Source organism: Carassius carassius, chromosome 22, assembly GCF_963082965.1.
Source record: "Carassius carassius chromosome 22, fCarCar2.1, whole genome shotgun sequence".
In the NCBI taxonomy this organism is placed as follows: Eukaryota; Metazoa; Chordata; class Actinopteri; order Cypriniformes; family Cyprinidae; genus Carassius; species Carassius carassius.
In genome coordinates, this window is record NC_081776.1 from 15,860,443 (window position 1) to 15,878,453 (window position 18,011).

Here is an 18,011-nt window from a genome sequence, read left to right on the forward strand (position 1 = left end):
AGTTAATAAATGCCCTTACAAAAAGTATTTTGGTGGTGCAAGTATGATATGAATGCTATTGTACTAACTTTACTGTATTTACATGGTATTTCAAGGTACTTTAAAATGGCTTGTTTGGGTTCGTGTCGAACACAGGATCATTGTGTTGCATCTAAAAGGTCAGCAGTAATGTAATATGCTTTAAAAAGTCACAGATTAATGTTTGTTTGTCTTATGTTGTTAGACATTAATGTTAGCCTTTTCTAGAAGTGTGTAGTGTATTTCTGAAATTAATTAAAATACGTATTTGCTGAGGACAAAGGCGGCACCAGTGATGCCCATAAATTCGAATTTATGAATAGGCAGGTCACAATTATATATATATATATATATAGGTGTGTGTGTGTGTGTGTGTGTGAGTATGATCTATATATCTGTGGTGGAACCATGCTATCAATAATATCACACTATTGCAACACATACAGTACATGTGCACACAAACTCAAACCATACACATGCGTATCAATAATAAACTATCAACAAATGACTAAAACCAACATTGTGCACTTAAATTATAAATAAAACATAATATGGTTAATAAAAAAAGAAACAAACTGCATTACATCGCAAGGTGTTAATTAACCAAACAACTTTAAGACGTTGTAGCTCCATAATATGAATGCGAGTAAACGTGCAGCTTACCTCTTGTGCGTTCTCTGGCGCTTCTCCGACACTGTTTTAGACCTTGTCCTGTTAGTTTAGTTACTCTTTTGTCATTATATGATCTCATAACACGTTAAGAAAGTTGAGGTGTCGTCGTCCTGCCCGTGTCATTGATGAAATGAAGGTATCTTGTTCCATACCGCGGTAAGTTCAACTGACTCCAGTCCAGCCTCACGTGTGTTTGGTGCAGCTGTTGGGAGTAATGAGTGGAGGCGGGGCGCGAACACACACACACACACACACACACACACACACACACACACTGTATCAATGACACTTGACATAGCTTTTGGTGTGTTCGGCGAACTGCTCTTCATTAATCTGTTTACTATTTACATTCAATTACAATGTACATTGTACACTAACAACGACAGGTATTACCTGAAATTTACTTTGCATATTCCATTATTGCTTGATATCTTGACCGTTGACATACTTCAGTTTGCATATTTATATATAAATGTACTTCGAACATCAAAAAATTAACATAATATTAAAAACAACACATTCAGTAAACTGCTATGAACAGTGTGTGTTTACATTTTATGCAAACACCATAGTCTGTAAGAGAGCAACACAAAGAAGAAGTAAGAGAAAATGGATTGTACATTTCATTGTACGGATGAGAAGATCTCTTGAAGTTTTGCTGTCGAATTTCAGGTGCAGCTTCCTGCAGAGTCCCTCGAGGCGACAGTACTAGCAGCTAAATGACACACCTGTTCCTGCTAGCTCGTTCTTTACTGATGAGTTTACACTCACCTACTGTAGAATTATGAATTAGCAAGTAGATGACTAGAAAAAGATGTGTATTATTGTCCAAAAGATCACATAAATACATCACAGTCTAGTTGTATATGAACTTGGACACATTTTCACTCCATCATTATTCTTTACACACCTCCGTACCATCCTGACCACTGTACTAAATACAGATAAATCTACGCTAACATGAAGATCTAAATAACTATATAATTGCTATGCTAAATAGATGCTATATTAGTCTATTAGGATTAGTCTATCCTGGTCATTAACAATACTCGCAATTCCAGCTCCTGACTCACTACAGTGATTTTGATGGTTTTATACTGTCAAGGGCAAGGGCGTGGTAGCTCGTACCAAGGGGCGTGGTGAGCTGGAAACAGCCTACGTCACCTGCCACCGCTTACGTCACTTGCCACCGCAACATCCAATAGGAAAAATCAACTGCAGTAGCCACCGTTCAACCTGAAGAGGGCAGCACTCACACGTTTTTACACCATATGTTGTAGAATTAAAACACTTTATACTCAAATGTCAAAAAAGTTACTTGAATCAATGAACAGCACTAATAAAGCCCCATTCTTATAGATCATTAACTAAAAAAAGTTGGTTTAGGGTTTAGTTACTCTTTAAAGGGTGCTTCAGCTTGGTCCAGGTTGCATTTCTGGGATAGTTTAAATGCCTAAAGCACTCTCTAGAAGAAAAGGGGAATTTCTCAACAAACTTAAATCAGTGGCATGAGTATGTACTGTTTTTTTTTTTTTTTTTCAATAATGAAAGGTGTCCTGAATTGCAGCCTGTTTTTGTCCTAGAACATCAACTGGTCTACACAAACCATGATATGTCTTCATACATGAGTCATGGCAAAGGAATTATTCCACTTTACCTGAGCTATGATCCCCTCAAACACTGCAAAAAAAATGTTTAATTGTAGCCTACCATTAAGGTACGGTCACAGTTGAAATCCAGTCATTTCAATAGGAATCCATGCGACTGGGATCTGCAGTGTGAGGCCGAAATATTTTCACATGGAGATTTTGCAAAGGGCTCCAGTTCTTCACACGAATTTATCGCATTGACCAGCAGAAAGCTGCTTGATTTAAAAGTGACTTCTGTGTGAGCTGTGCTTTATGCTATCTACAATTGACAATCGACCCTTTCCCCCCAAAATAAAATGTCACTGAAATTTCACAAATGATGTTGCTCCTTTACTCTTAAAATGTGGTCATTTTTACCTTTGTTTGACAAAATTTTCATGGGCAAAATCATTCCAGTCAATTCAATAGGATTCCACGTGACTGGGATTTTTGCATGAGTGTAAAAGAGTTTGCAACAGGTTCAAGTTGGTCATGCAAATTTGGTTGCTAGAATTGACATTGACTTCTTTATGAGCTGCACTTTATACATTGCTGCACAATTGACAATTAGGCAATGAACCTATTATCTGGCCATGAAATTTCACCAAAATTCTGCAAAAGTGAACATACTTTTACTCCTAAAGCACGGTTACGTTCATGCTTGTTTGGCGAATTTTCCATTCATTTCAGTTGGATTCCACCCGATTGGCATTTTTGCCTGAAGGTGAAAAATTTCTCAACAGGTTCAAGCAACAGAAAGCTGCTATGTTTCAAACTGACTTCTTTGTTAACTGCGCTTCATGCATTGCTACTGAAAAAAAAAAAATGGACCCATTTTTTAGTTGTGAAATTTCACTGAATTTTTGCAAATGTGACCCTACCTTTATCTTAACATATTTTATTTTATTCAGGCCTATAATTCCAGTCTCAATGTAAAAAAAAAAACACATAATGGCTCTTGTACATCATTAGTCATGGCAGCTGCAATCTAGTCCCAGGTCATCTGTGAGCTCAGACGTCTGGAGGTGTTCTCCGTGTCTGTACACATCCACACGTCTCACGTTATGTATGTTACATACCGTAAAAGTACCCTGCTTAAAAAATATAATAACAATAAATACATTTAAACTATTATCCAAATAAACCAATAAAACTAAACGTCATTTACAGTTATGATATCTATGAACTGTCACGTTTTGTAAAAGACCTTGAAGGAAATTCTTCAAAAGCTTACAGAAGAAGAAATAAAAATGAGCTGAAACTAGACCAGTTAGACCAGTAAATAAACATAAGTGAAGTTGTTTCTTTCAGCTGGGTCTGCTCCTGTAATTGTCCACTGGTCGATTCATTTTTGGGTCTGTATTTATGAACAATATATTGGGTTGCATCAACAAATTTGACAGCATTAATCGAGAGATCAATCCTCTAGTCTAGGTAAACACTGACAGGACGCCCATGAATTGTCATTTTAAAAACTTGACAACAAATAGTTTCCAGTGACCTGAAGGCAAAATCTCCTACTGCTCTAGTCATATCCTCTTTGTTTGTTCTGAAAAAAAAAAAAAAAAGTTGACATATACATTTTCCATGTCTGTTTTCAGAAGAGACAAAGAAGTCAAAGGGACTGAAAACAATGGCCTAGGCTGTCTTAATCATGAGATAATAAACCAATCACTCAATCATCAAACCAGTATTTGCTTAGGTTACAATACAATGCAATGCATTGTAAAATAAATATGTGAAGTTTCCATATGACAGTCCCATTTATTAGTAAGAGTGACAGGGAATTGTGACCATTAGCGCCATGCTCTACATGTAAAGTTTTTCATTTTAAATCTACAAGTTTTTGCCCAAATTTACAATCTATTGGGTGAAATACAGACTTTGCCTTCTGGGCCTGCACTTTATTGTCTGCATTTGTTCAAGGACATTACAATTAAATTAAAGTGAAAAATAAAGTCATAATGAAGATGAAACTTTTATACCGAGTAAAGTCCTGCACCACCCTTACCTTCATCTTCATGAATTGTTAAGTTTGAAATAAATCTCTAGTATCAAATTGCACAATGTATTTATGCAGAAGGAGACATCTGGTGGTTGGAAGAAGAACATGCATCCAAATATTTTCCAGTCTTTGGAATTGAATGACATCTCACGCATTACATTTATCAAACAAGTTTAGATCACAATGTCATATTTCTTAGTATCACAAACACAAACAAAATGGAAGCCACATTTTTTTTTAATCACTCCATGTTGTTTTATTAGAGAAGGGGAATTCTGAAAATTAAGTTGTATTTACCAAGGTAATATTTAATTAAACATTCTGAAATGGAATGCTATGTCAAAATGAAGTGTATTAAACCATTAAACTGCAATGACAAGCCTGGAAGAAGGAAACAATTTGGCGCTAGAGCAAGGTTAAATCAGCTTGTTTGTTTATGTACAAGACATGGGAAAAAAGTTGTTTTTGTTTTTTATTCATATTTGTTTCATTCATATGATTCTGAATAGCAGACAAGATCACCAAGGGATACATTAAGGACTGTGTGCTCCATGAAGCATTCTGAAAGCTGTTTGTCCACATTCCCTGAGGATGGCAGACCTCTGGTACTAGTGACTTCAACATCCGCCTTGAGAAGCCACATGCTTCTGACTTCCTCTCTCTCCTATCCTCTTTTGACGTTCAGTGGCTAAACACCACTGGTACCCATAAATCAGGTAACCAGCTCGACCTCATCTTTACATGCAATTGTATCACAAATTGTCTCAGATCATTTCATCATTACTTTTAATATACATCTACATTCTTCCGCACCACCAAGCCCTCTGCCAGTTTCGTTTCGACGACATTTCCATCTCGACTTTCCACTGTGGTATCATCCTCTCTTCCCACCCCCAGACATTTCTCATTTGTGCCACAGATCCGTTATTTTTATACTGGTTGCTTAGACAATATTTGTCCTATTTCCTCCAGATCAGCACGTGCTACTCCCTCGAACCCCTGGTTAACTGAGGTCTCAAAACTCAGAGCAGCAAAGAGAAAATGGCACAAATAAAAAATTCTGCTGATTTTAGCAGGTATCAGTCACTGCTATGTTCATTTTCCACAAAACTTCCGTAACAAGATCCGCCACTTCCCTACCACCACTTTAACTGCTGACAAATTTGCTAATCAGTACACAAACAAAATCCCGTCCATGAGCAGTCAGTTCTCAACTCCACTCACCCAGGAACTAACAGAAAACACTCACACAGCTGACCATATTCTCTCCTCCTCCTCCACTCTCACAGAAGAAGTCTCTAAACTTATCCTCTCCAGTCACCCTAACACCTGTCCTCTAGACCCAATCGCCTCACATCTCCTACATGCTATTTCCCCTGGACTTCTGCATTTACTCACTCATCATCAACACATCTTTTCTAACAGGTATTTTTCCAACAGCATTCAAGCAGTCTCAGGAAACCATACAACTTGAAAAACCTACACTAGACACCTGAATTGTTTAAAGATACAGGCAAATTCTCCTGTTCATAGCAACAGCACGTTGTGTTCAAGCAAGTATCTTTATTCCTGTTACAGAACAAGGAGCTAGACAATAATCAATCCGGATTTAAAGGTGACCATTTGACTGAAACTGCCTTGCTTGAGTGATGCAAGAGCTGAGTCCAAATTTTCATGTTCTCATTCTGCTAGATCTTTCTGCTGCATTCTACATTTTTAATCATCAAATCCTTATGTCCACCCTCTCAATGCTGGGCATCAATGGAACTTCACTCCACTGGTTTGAGTCTTACTTCAAAGGTAGGTCCTTCATAATGACTTTGGGATGAAAGGTATCTAAATAACATCAACTGTTCAATGGGGTTCCTCAAGGATCAGTTATTGGGCCCCTCCTCTTCTCTATATACACTAGATCTCTGGGACCCATCATTCAGGCACATGGATTTTCCTACCATTGCTATGCTAATGACACACAGCTCTACCTCTCATTTCAACCAGATGATCCAACGGTACCTACTCAGATTTTAGACTGACTGGACATCTCAGCATGGATGAAAGAACATCATCTGAAGCTTAACCTGGGAAAGACAGACCTTCTCATTTTCCCAGCCACCCATTCATTACAGCACCAGTTTACCACCCAAATAAGCTCCTCAACGATAATCCCATCCATTTAGATGCACCACCCAGGGAGCAGATGGGGGTTTGATGCCTTGCTCAGGGTCTCACCTCAGTCGTGGTATTGAGGAAGGAAGAGAGCACTATACATTAACTCCCCCCACCTACAATCCCTGCCAGACCAGAATCTTCGGGTTACAAGTCCATATTGAAAAAACAGCATGATCATGCAAGTCCGCATTACACAACATCAGGAAGATCAGACCCTTCCTAACAGAACATGCAACACGGCTTCTCGTCCTGGCCCCGTAATGTCTAGGCTGGACTTTTGTAATGCTCTTCTCACCGCTTATCTCTCTGCACTGGCTTCCAGTCGTGGTTTGCATCAAGTTCAAGTCATTGATGCTTGCCCAGAGAACATCCACGGGCTGTGCACCCTTTTACCTCCACTCTCTCCTACTTGTCTACAACCTGCGATTGGTAAATGAGTGGCTGCTCGAGGTCTCATCGACGAAAGTTATATATAACTCTCTAGGACGTTTTCTTTCACCGTACCCTGTTGGTGGAATGACCTAACTCCATCAGGACAGCCAAATCCCTGACAATCTTCAAGAAACAACTGAAAACAAAACTGAAAGCATCTGCCAAATGAATAAATGTAAATGTTTGGACCGGTCATTAGGGTGTATTATGAAATAATCAATTTGCTACTTATTTAGTAGCAAACCTAACTGGTGTGTATAAATGAATGTGTGAAATAAGCTAGTGTTGGCCTGCCATAAATTCAAGTCAATTTTGCCGATAAGGTATAAGTCAAGGTACATGGAAAGTACTGTTTAATGAATAACATAAAGTAAGATGATAAACACAGGTCCACTCAATGTCCATGTGATTGGAGGAAATAATGCCGTTAACGGCTTCATGCAAATGGATGATCAAATCAAAAAAAAAAAAAAAAAAAAACCTAAAGCTCACTTTAATACATCATCATAAGGTTTGCAGACCAGGTTTGCACTTCTGCTAATTTACTTATGTTGTCTTGGTTCATTACTATAGTACTGATCTAAATAAAGTGAAATTAAATTAAATTAAATAAAAAGTATTCACTCAAAAAAAAAAAAAAAAAAAAAAATTAGTTGGACAGAGTGGAATGGAATACGGATTGGAAAATTTACCAATAGATATTCAGAGATTCAATGAGTTGTACAGCTTGATTTTTGTTATAATCTATAAAACCTGTGTTTTTTGTGAAATTTGAATTTAATAATCAGTTGTAAAAAAGCTGAAGTAGAAGAAAGGTACAACCATCTTTACTGCATGCTACAAACTACCAGCCATATTATTAAATTACTGATACCAGCCATATTATTGAATTACTGAACAGATTTGTGATTCGGTAACTACTTGCATAACTTGCACTGGCATCACAGACAGGCATTTTTCGGATGATTTGGGTAAAATGGGCCACTTTAACTGTCCAAAGGGGGCCCAATTTACTTAATTTCACCTTTTGTTACAGACTTCTCTGCTAATGACAGTAACACATTTGCCATGTTTTGCTGGTCACATCCAAGGCAGCTTTTATAATTTTAATTCAAGATCTGCCATCAGTTGGTCTCATCAGTTATTGATCTGTTACCTTGATGAACAAAAAATATAACATCTGCTTGCTGGTCAGTGCAACAGATTTTGAGAATGTACATACACCCTAAAATTCCCTTTCGATTTAAGATTAAAGATCTGCATTTTTATATACAACCTAAAAACACAAGCCTTACAAAACAAGGTTCTTACTTTCACTGAACACGTCGACTTGAACACTGTAGTGATGCATTGAAATGTTCTGTCAGACAGCAATTATGTTCATTGTTACAGTTGTTTATAATATACATATCCAACTTACACAAATCTTTGTTCTTAAAAATATATATTCACAATCAAGGAATAAAGTGTTCTCTAAAGTATTTTTATGTCTGAAAAATGCATAAAAATATAGATGATAATTGAACGATAACTGAGGTTGTCCACATGAAGAAGACTCTCCATAACCCTCTATTTAAATATCTCAGTGTGCTAACCAAACAAACAAACAAAAAAAAATCTCTTTCCACATTTAAGCTTTGTTATATAACTCACATCGGCAGTTAATGGTTATTCTATGGACAAAAATGTACAAACAAAAACAAAAGTAAATTTCTTTAGTCAGTCTATGATGTGGTAAGACTTGCCAGACAAATGAATGAGAAAGAAAACAGAACAGAATGCAAAAACACATTTAACCAACACAAAACTGCTTGCTAGCCATCACTCGTACAGTGTATCCCTCTATCTTGGTCCCTGTCTGTCCCTCTCAGAGCAGCATAGACTCCTGCATTGCAAAGGCCTCCTGTGCCTGCCTGTAGTGTGTTCCACCAAACAGTGGGGGGAGCTGTTGCCTGCTCGAGTGCTCTTGGTAGGGTCCTCTGAAATGGAGCACATCATCCGAGATATTTGCAGGTGCAAAGTTAAACTCCTGAACGGGGTGAATGGGAGAGAGCTGAGCTTTCTGGAAGCTGGGAGATCGAGGTAGTCCCACAGGAGATCGTGGAGGCCCCGCCTCCATGTCCCCATACCAGCCCTCTTTTCGTCTGTGTGCCTCATAACGCAGTTCTGTGGGCGGGTAAACAGTAGAGACCAGCAGTCGGGTGGGTTGTCGCATGTAATACCCGCCCTCGCCAGCACTGTCTATCTGGGACGAAAGCTCAGCAGGAGCAACCCTGAGAGGGGGCATGTTTGGGGGTTGCTGTCGATAGGTTAAGTAGCTGTTGTTCATCAGTGTTTTCTCAGGCGAAGGGTTAGATGAGCCACGTCCTGTAGTTGCATAAACTTGCTCGGAGTACTGATGTCCGTATAGTCTGTCCTCAGACCAAGAATCAGAAATGTATTGAGTGTTGACAGGAGTCATGCCAGGAGGGTAGTGCAGAGGTGTGCGGGGTTCTGGTTTGGACTGCATCATGCTCTGTTTGGGCATTCTAAAGGAAGAGAAGCCAGTTCCATCACTGGGGAGACGGGTGGGACTGCCCTGTCTCAAAGAAGGCCCAACGTAAGGTCGGGAAGGGGGGTGAGAGGGTGGTTTCTCAAGCTCTATAATCTCTATAACCTCTCCATCTTGTCCTGGGACATTGTCGTATTGCGAGGCGTTGGAGCCACGGTCGGAGCCTGGAACAAACGCTCGTGAACGGGGTCTGCGCTGAGCCCCGGTGGCCTCCTCTGGAGTTGGGGAGCTGGGCGAGGGTGGAACACCCATAGTTAGACTTGACTGGTTTTCCCGTGCTGCAGCCTTGACTGCTTCCAGTTTGTCCTCTGAAGGTTTGACCCAGCGAGGTGCAATGTCCCTACGCATACTGGATCTAACATTGGAGTTGTGATTCGCCTGGTTCTGAGTCAGCACCTTCCGACCTGTTGTGCTGCTGTTGGGAATGTGGGTTGGGCCTCGTTCCTTTTGAGTGTCCACACCTCGTCGATCACTTTCACTCTTGTCTGGATGAGGGACCTTGTCCATTGAGCTGGATGGCCGACTTTCTTGGTACCTCTCTGGTGTTCCATCAGCGACTTTACTGATGCTTGCGGCAGGGCTCGAAACACGAGGGGGAAGGCCCTCAACTGTCTTCCCGACCAGTTGCCCATTAGCCATATGATTTGTTGGTGCTGCTGCCAATCCTGGAGGCTCAGGAGGAAGTTGACCTAATGGTTTCTTTGGAAACTCATCCTCGTTACCTGCATGGGTGATAGCAGAATAGCCAATCAGAGCTAACATCAGTACAGAAATGTCAAGTATTAAAGACCCCATGAAATATGAACTTCATCTGCATTCATAATTTATAATCTATCTCTTTCTTTGAAACAGATCAAAACATTGACAACTCCTCTTGCACTTAATGGCGTATACAAATTCCTAACCAATAAAATGCAACCGCATTTCATGGAGTCTTTATACCATCAGAATATAAAAAAACACTGAAGTGCAAAACTCATGCAGCTGAATGTCTTTTAGAAGAACAAAACTGCCAAATAAAACGAGTTACAGTTGACACTTTATTCAAATAAAATGAAACCACAAACATCCACGGCTGGTGTCAAATCAAAGGTCAGATTAGGTACACTGAGGAGTCAAGAAGCTAAAAATATAAATGAAAATATTATCACGACACTTACATTTCAAGCCTGACTGTGAACATATAAACCATGTGGAGAAAAGATGTGTTAGGTACATTTTGGAACACACAGCATATGCACAATATTCACCAGGAAACTGAAGAAAACGTGGGAATGATGAACGTTTACAAACAGTTACTGATGGTTGGGGCGGATATTGGTGTGCATCGAGAAGTGACTTGAGGAACGCAAACGCCAAATACACACAAACTCGTGAACACCTCCAAAGGTGCTGGTTATCATATTTCATGGTCCAAAATTAAGATTTGCCGAGCACCAAAAGTGAGTCGCTGGCCAAATGAATGGCATGTATGGTTCAAATCAAGAACTTTTGTTCATGGTTTCTCATGCAACCTAAACAGGAAACTCAGAATTGATTTCAACAGTTTGGTGATAGCATGTTGCTAAGCTAACGATACAATACCCTATCCTACAAAATTACCAATGTTAAAAATATGATAATTGCACATTTTTGACAGTAAATTAATCCAAGTGCATTTATTATCAACATTTTTGTCAATTTAAGATTATGTTTTATTACAGGCTTGTCGCATTCTGGGACTTTTTTCATTAAGGACACATTCCTGGCCAACATTACGCATCTTAGAAGACAACTTGTTTTAACAGTCTTTGTGTTGATAGTGCAACTATGATGATATATATATATATATATATATATATATAAATTCATTTGCCATTGGCAGGTGTGGCAAAAAGTTAATTTTGGACACTTCTATCTACTGACTTGTGTTTTTATACTCGTCGTATTATAATAAGTATTATAATAACTCATATTCATTGTACTCATTCATAACTGTATTCAACATAACTGTCCTTTTACATGTTTGTAACATACAGTACCCCATAGCACATTTTCGTGACAAACATATTGGTTAACCTCCTCAATCCAGGTTTTGTGAGCGACAGAAAAACAAACGAGGGGAAAGGGACGAGTGTGTATTGGGGGTAGACGAACGAATGGTAGGTTGATTGACAGATAAAGTAGTCAGTGCTTTTTTGCCCACCGGTTGGTTTTGTAGGAGGGTTGGTGCCCCCCCTTCCCAGACCCACTAGTGTAAGCAGAGGCTATGTTTGAAGTGAAAGGGAGAGAACGCAGATTAGACAAACAATACATAGAAGCAGTGAATGAGTGTGTGTGTGTGTGCGTTTGTGCATGAGATAAAGGAGTGTGTGCATTAGGATGTGTCCCACTATGGGTGGTGACACACAGCCAATAGATTTCAGTGCATGTGTGTTTTTTTTTTTAAGTACCTGGAGGTGGCAGCTCCAGTTTAGCTCGTCTGAGCTCAGACATGGAGTGTTGAAGCTGCTCGATCACAATGTCATCCTCTAAAAAGAAATCCTTTGACAAAGTCACCTGCAGAAACTTCACCAGCTCCTCCATGGACAACTTCAAGAGGATTTCTAACATACAAACACACAGAGTAGTTACTATTAGAATGGGACGTTCAAAGTCTCTGAAGAATCACAGACTAATTATAACTAACTACAATTACTGCAGTCTAGCTCCCGTCAAGTCCTTTCCGGGTTTATTTTGCACATTGATCAACCTTTTTTATATTTATATTTCAATCTGAATTTACACATTGTAGCTTTTTTTTTTTTGATGAGTCTTTATTGGGTTTTTGATGAGTCACACACTAGTGTTGTAGTACTCAAGAACGGTCTTGAGACAGGTCTTAAGACCATTTTTTGAACACATTTGTACTTGGTCTTGTCTTGGTCTTAGACTAAAAGGACTTGAGTCTTGTTTCAACACTGATGAACTCTGGGAATATCACAAAATTACCAGTGCATTGTCTGATTTATTTCTTAACATATCACTAACAGACATTTCTCAAGCAGTAAATTTGGATCTTAGTCTTGGTCTCAACACACATTGGTCTTGGATTAGATGGTCTTGACTACGACACACAAACACACACACACACACACACACACACACACATGCATATTTTCTCTCCATTAAGCGTAATGGTTTTTACACTGTACAGACTGTATTTTCTATCCCTTACCTTAACCTTACACCTAAACCTACCTATCCATTTAAAAAAAAAAAAAAAAGATTTTAACAAAACATGGTTTAGTATGTTTTAAAGCCATTTGGGAACACAGAAAGTTTCCTCATAAACCATATATTCAAGCACACACACACACACACACACACACACACACACACACACACACACACACACACACACACACACACACAAACACACAATCATTACTTTTGTGGAGCTTGAGGATGGTGTAAGACATCGCAGTCAGAACTCGCTCTCCTTCCAGAATATAAATATCCCATATTCTCAGCGTGAGCGTGAATGGAGTCTATTCAATCAAGAACAAATAAATGCACTCAAATCAGTAAGGTTTGACACTGGACAACAGATAATAATATAAATAATAACATCAAATAATAAGGCGCTCAGAAATAACGTTTAAAGGGTACATACCCGATCCAAGAAACACTGAAAAAACCATTTCAAAGTGTACAGGCTGGTGTACACCTCTTGATTATCCTGTAGAGGGAAGCAAAGGGACAGGGATTGTACGCTCACACATTTAAACACACACTTTAATGAGTGTAGCTTATCATTCTCTTTTATTCCCTTGCTAATCCATTCACATCAAAAGCTGACTCTCACACACAAATAATTCATTACTTAATCTAGCTCATTATTTATTAATGTTGTCTTTTATTAATTACTCTGCCCTTTAATGAATCCAAGGCTGGCATTTCTTTCTGAATTCATTGTTTCACCAGCGCTCTGGGTTGGCCAGCTGATCAGGTTTATTTCAGAAAAGACACAAATACACTGACAAATAAAGAAAACAATACAGGCCAAAAATAAGACTGGATATGAAGCTTTTCAAAACACTGTGAGAATTCAATTTAGTACACAGAGTGTCATTCAGGACAACATATCTACATTAAAAAAACAAACAAAAGATGCTAGTAACGTGTACCGTGAAGTATTACTACATGAGTTTTCCTACATTTGAAGTGGCCCAAAGTTTAGCTGTCCCACTTTTTGAATAGTGCATGATGTTTTGGAGGTGTTTGTGTGTCTTACTAGATGTTGCTTGAGCTTAGGCATCATCTTCTGCAGGATGCGGTCATGATGCTCCTGGAAGCGCATGAGTTTAGGGAACCCTGGAACAAAGAAACCTAGACGAACACAACAACATTTTTCAATATGTTACAAATTATTATTTTTATTACGAAAACTACAACTACTCGGCATGAGTTGAATACCACTGTTCTAGAACGAGTAAAAGTGTGTGTGTGTACCATGCATGGCGTGTTTCTGTCCAGACAGCAGTTTGACCAGTGCCCAGAAAGCATCTTCCTCATTCATATAGATGAGTAACAGAGCAGTGATCTGACTCATGCCCTGACAATAGCCCACTTCCTACACACACACACACAAGAGAGAGCGAGAATCCATAGTGTGCAGGTTTCTTCCACACATAAATCAAGTGTAAGCACATACTCATATAAAATGATTGCTACTGAGGTAGAATTTTAATTCAATAATTTTGACATCAGCTGGAATCAACATGGCAATATTTGTGGCTATATTTTACTCACTGTGTTATATACAGAATATGCTGTGAGCACATGAAACAGATCCTGCTGTCTGAAACACATAAGCACGTACAAAACAATTATGGTCAAAGAATCAGTTCTGTTTTTCTATTTTACATGCCATGGGTCATTAGCACAGTTTTGCACAGTTTTGCATGTTTTGTTCTTTCCCGCTTTCATTGTCTCATTGTTTTTTTTCCCCCTATGGATGTCTACGTCCACACTGTGAGAATGATCTGACCCTTTCAAATCTCCACAGGTAAATGTCACATCAGTCAATATGAGCGCTTTAGCACAATTCACAATTCAATACACAAATAAATCGAAGAGAAATGGTAGGGTGTGGGCGTCTCTCTTTCCGTTGTATTCTCAACTTTTCCATTTCAGATGCTGGTTAAATGTAGCAGTTTTATGGCCATGAGAAATGGGAGCATCCGAGAAGAAATGTATTTTACACAGACAAAAGCAACTCATTATGAAAGCCTGCTAAAGCACCATAGCGTATGCAATATTTGCAATAAAATGTTTGTATAATACATTGTTAAGAATTCAATAATAATAATGGTAATAATAATATAAATAAATAAATAAATAAAATGCAAAATGTTGAGATACTTTAATACCTTGTTTAGAATCCAAAATTAAAACAAAACAAGACAAAAAAACAAGCAAAACAAAAACAAAAACAGACATAATATTTGGAGAACTCAGAATAAAAAATAAATATATAATAAAAAAAGAATCAGATGAACAAACATAAATAAACGTAGCCTCTAATAATAAATAAATAAATAAATAAATAAGTAAATAACCAGGGCGGTCGATTTTTAACATGTTAATCTAATTAATTGGTTATGGAACAAAAATTATGCGTTACCTTTCTTAACACAGTTAACGAGTGCAATGTCACACCAGTTTTGTTTTTGTCAGAATATATATATATATATATATATATATATATATATATATATATATATATATATATATACACTGAAACTAAAAAAATAAATCCATTTTAATAAAACAAATAAATAATTAAATGGATAATTCACCCAAAAATATATATTAAAAACAATAATTATGATATTTAAACAAATAAATGTAAATTTTAACCTCTTGTGTTTTATTTTGTTGGTGTGTGTGTTTGATTGCTCACTTGACATCATAGCGGTGCATGAACATGATGTGATCTCTGTATGTACGATTCACATCCAGATCAATCTGACGGACATCTGGAGACAAAACCCTGGCTCTGATCTTCAGTTTCTGGGGAAAGACAAAAACACTTCATGGAGTTCATAATAAATATCACTAACTATATAACAACGCTCTGCAGGACACAAATGAATCTAACGATACGCTCACAGACCACAGCATGATTTCTGGCACACAAACACCTTCAGTTAAAAGGGAATGCAGACTGCTAATCATGTTTTCTGTCCAGTTAGATGCTGCAGGGCTTTAGTAAAGCTGCTATTGTCCGTTTGGAGTGATATTTCCCTCTGCGGTGTGTGTCAAACCACATAAGTGTTACATTGCAAACCTCAGGAGTTGGCTGTTTTAGAAAGTCATATTTAAGCAAAGAGTTTGTGATTGCCTTTCTCTCTCACATATACAAACATATACGTTTTTGTGGAATGAACTAGCTCTGAAGAAAGCCATGCCTATGCTGGAATGGAGAAACTGTGTTTACCTCGTAGAAGTCCTTTTTCTCTTCCTTGATTTTGGGGATGTCGAGCAGCAAACACCAAACCTGACCTCTAAACTGCAGTGGAATTCCCTTATAGATCCTCCTTGCCAGCTACACAAACACAAAACACCATTAGAAATCAAGAAAACTCTAAACCTCATCCTTGTGTGTCAACACATTGAAGTCATTATGTTCATCAAGACTGCATTTGTTTGATAAAACACAGTAAAAACAGCAATATTGTGAAAAAATACTGTCTTCTATTTTCATATTTTAAAATGTCATTTATTCCTGATACATTTTAAGCAGCAATTACTCCACTCTTCAGTGTCACATGATCCTTAAGAAATCATTTGAACATGCTGATTTGATACTCAAGAAACATTCAAGTAAACAGTCATGCTGCTTAATATTTCTGTTCCCACACTACATTAGTTAACATAAACTTACAAAACATTTACTAATACATTAATGAAACGAAAAGTGGTATTTATTAGTTTATGTTAGTTAATGAACCTGAGCTAACATGGACTAACAATGTATTTCTATTAACTAATGTTAACAAAGATGAATAAATACTTTAACAGATGTATTGTCCATGGTTAGTTAAGTTAATGTTAGAACCTTATTGTAAAGTGTTACCAGATAAAATAACTAAATCTGGAATATAGACAACTATATCAGAGACAGATGTCTTTGTTTGAGCAGACTTTCCACATTTCCTGTGCTGAGTTAGGGTTAGGGAGAATTATAGCTAGGAATCAAATATGTTCAATTGAACTGAGAGTGTTAGCAAAAAGCATGATATGCAAACGATTGAAAACAAAAAGAAGGAGAACGGTATATATACACAATATATAACATAACTTAAATGATGTGGCCACAGATACCGCTGGCCTGGTTATTAGGACACCCTCAATATGGATAATCACGCTGTCTAAACACATTAAATAGCAGGGTAATGGAATACATCTGTGTGTCTGTCACTCACAGGTAATTGTGCAGTCAGTAAAGTTTAAACTCCCATCAGAGAGCAGATTAAAAGCTCAAAAGCAAAATGCTGAAACCACAAAAGCTAATGGCCGGCATGAATCGTCTCTCAGCTACAATTAAACTCACCCGCTGGAACAGAAAGAGAGAGAAAGAGGGAAAGAGAGAGAGATGCACGACTGTGGAGGGGTTGTGAGGTGAAAGACAGGAATGAACACTCTTCCGTTTCCTGCACTCATCTGTTCACATTACTGCCACTAAGTGATTTCCTGAACGTCTCTTCCGCCCCAGGGTCTTTCCATGTATGTGTGTGTGTGTCTGAATTGATGGCTGCTGAGTAGTTCATTTACTATAATGGTAATGACAATATTAATGATCTACGGGAGGCTTTTGAGGAGCTGATTATTGACAGACAGCAGTGGGCACATATCCCACAGCCACAAACCCAACGACTGTGTGTGTGTGTGTGTGTGTGTGTGTTTCTGCCTCAGCAAAATGAGGCGATTATGGCTGTTGGTTTATTTGACTAAAACAAGACATTACAAATCGGCAGGTGTCTGTGTGTATTTGCTTGTGTGTTTGTTGACAAGGGATTGGTTTTGTAATTGCGGATGTGTGAGAAGTCAATGACTCCATCTGTTCTACAAAAAAAAAACTCTTTGAACAAGATGTCTTTGGAGTAAGTGTGTGTGGTACAGTGAAATCAGAACCAAATTCAATGACTGAAATATTAACATAAAATCTCAGGGGGTAAATAAAGTAAATACTTTAAGTCAAATGGGTTTAATTGACAAAAAGTTTGAGAATCCCTGCTATATAGGATTATTAAACTATATAGATGATCTACCTATAGTAGAAACAGAAAGTCACCATAATGGACAGTTAAACAACACAATTAAGTAATGCAAAAACAGAAAATACGTATATATTTATCTGGATGAACTGTTTCACATACGAGCAGTTCAAGAAAATTAGTTTTACATTTTAAACTGACACCATCTTTGAAAATGCAAGACTTGTGGCATGGGCCAAAGACAGAAAAACAGCAATATAGCATTAAAAAAAATAATTTGGATGAAATGTCAA

The 18,011-nt window shown here is 38.0% G+C and overlaps 2 protein-coding genes across 4 annotated transcripts in view; both read right to left on the minus strand.

Moving 5' to 3' along the window:
- LOC132099048 (carboxypeptidase M-like) overlaps window positions 1-890 on the minus strand; it is a 53,653-nt gene extending 52,763 nt beyond the window's left edge. The window contains exon 1 of the mRNA XM_059505440.1: window positions 682-890. The gene's annotated coding sequence lies outside the window, so the exon portion shown is untranslated. The remainder of the gene's footprint in view (window positions 1-681) is intronic.
- A 7,126-nt stretch (window positions 891-8,016) lies between these two features.
- The window catches only part of LOC132099049 (USP6 N-terminal-like protein), a 50,308-nt gene continuing 40,313 nt past the window's right edge, over window positions 8,017-18,011 (minus strand). For all 3 annotated transcript variants that reach the window (XM_059505443.1, XM_059505441.1, XM_059505442.1), the window contains 9 exons: window positions 15,939-16,046; window positions 15,402-15,511; window positions 14,249-14,297; window positions 13,949-14,069; window positions 13,731-13,825; window positions 13,110-13,175; window positions 12,885-12,984; window positions 11,908-12,060; window positions 8,017-10,197 (listed from right to left, as the gene is read on the minus strand). In XM_059505443.1, coding sequence (XP_059361426.1) covers window positions 8,792-10,197; window positions 11,908-12,060; window positions 12,885-12,984; window positions 13,110-13,175; window positions 13,731-13,825; window positions 13,949-14,069; window positions 14,249-14,297; window positions 15,402-15,511; window positions 15,939-16,046 — 2,208 coding nt within the window. In that variant the 3' untranslated portion in view covers window positions 8,017-8,791. The remainder of the gene's footprint in view (window positions 10,198-11,907; window positions 12,061-12,884; window positions 12,985-13,109; window positions 13,176-13,730; window positions 13,826-13,948; window positions 14,070-14,248; window positions 14,298-15,401; window positions 15,512-15,938; window positions 16,047-18,011) is intronic.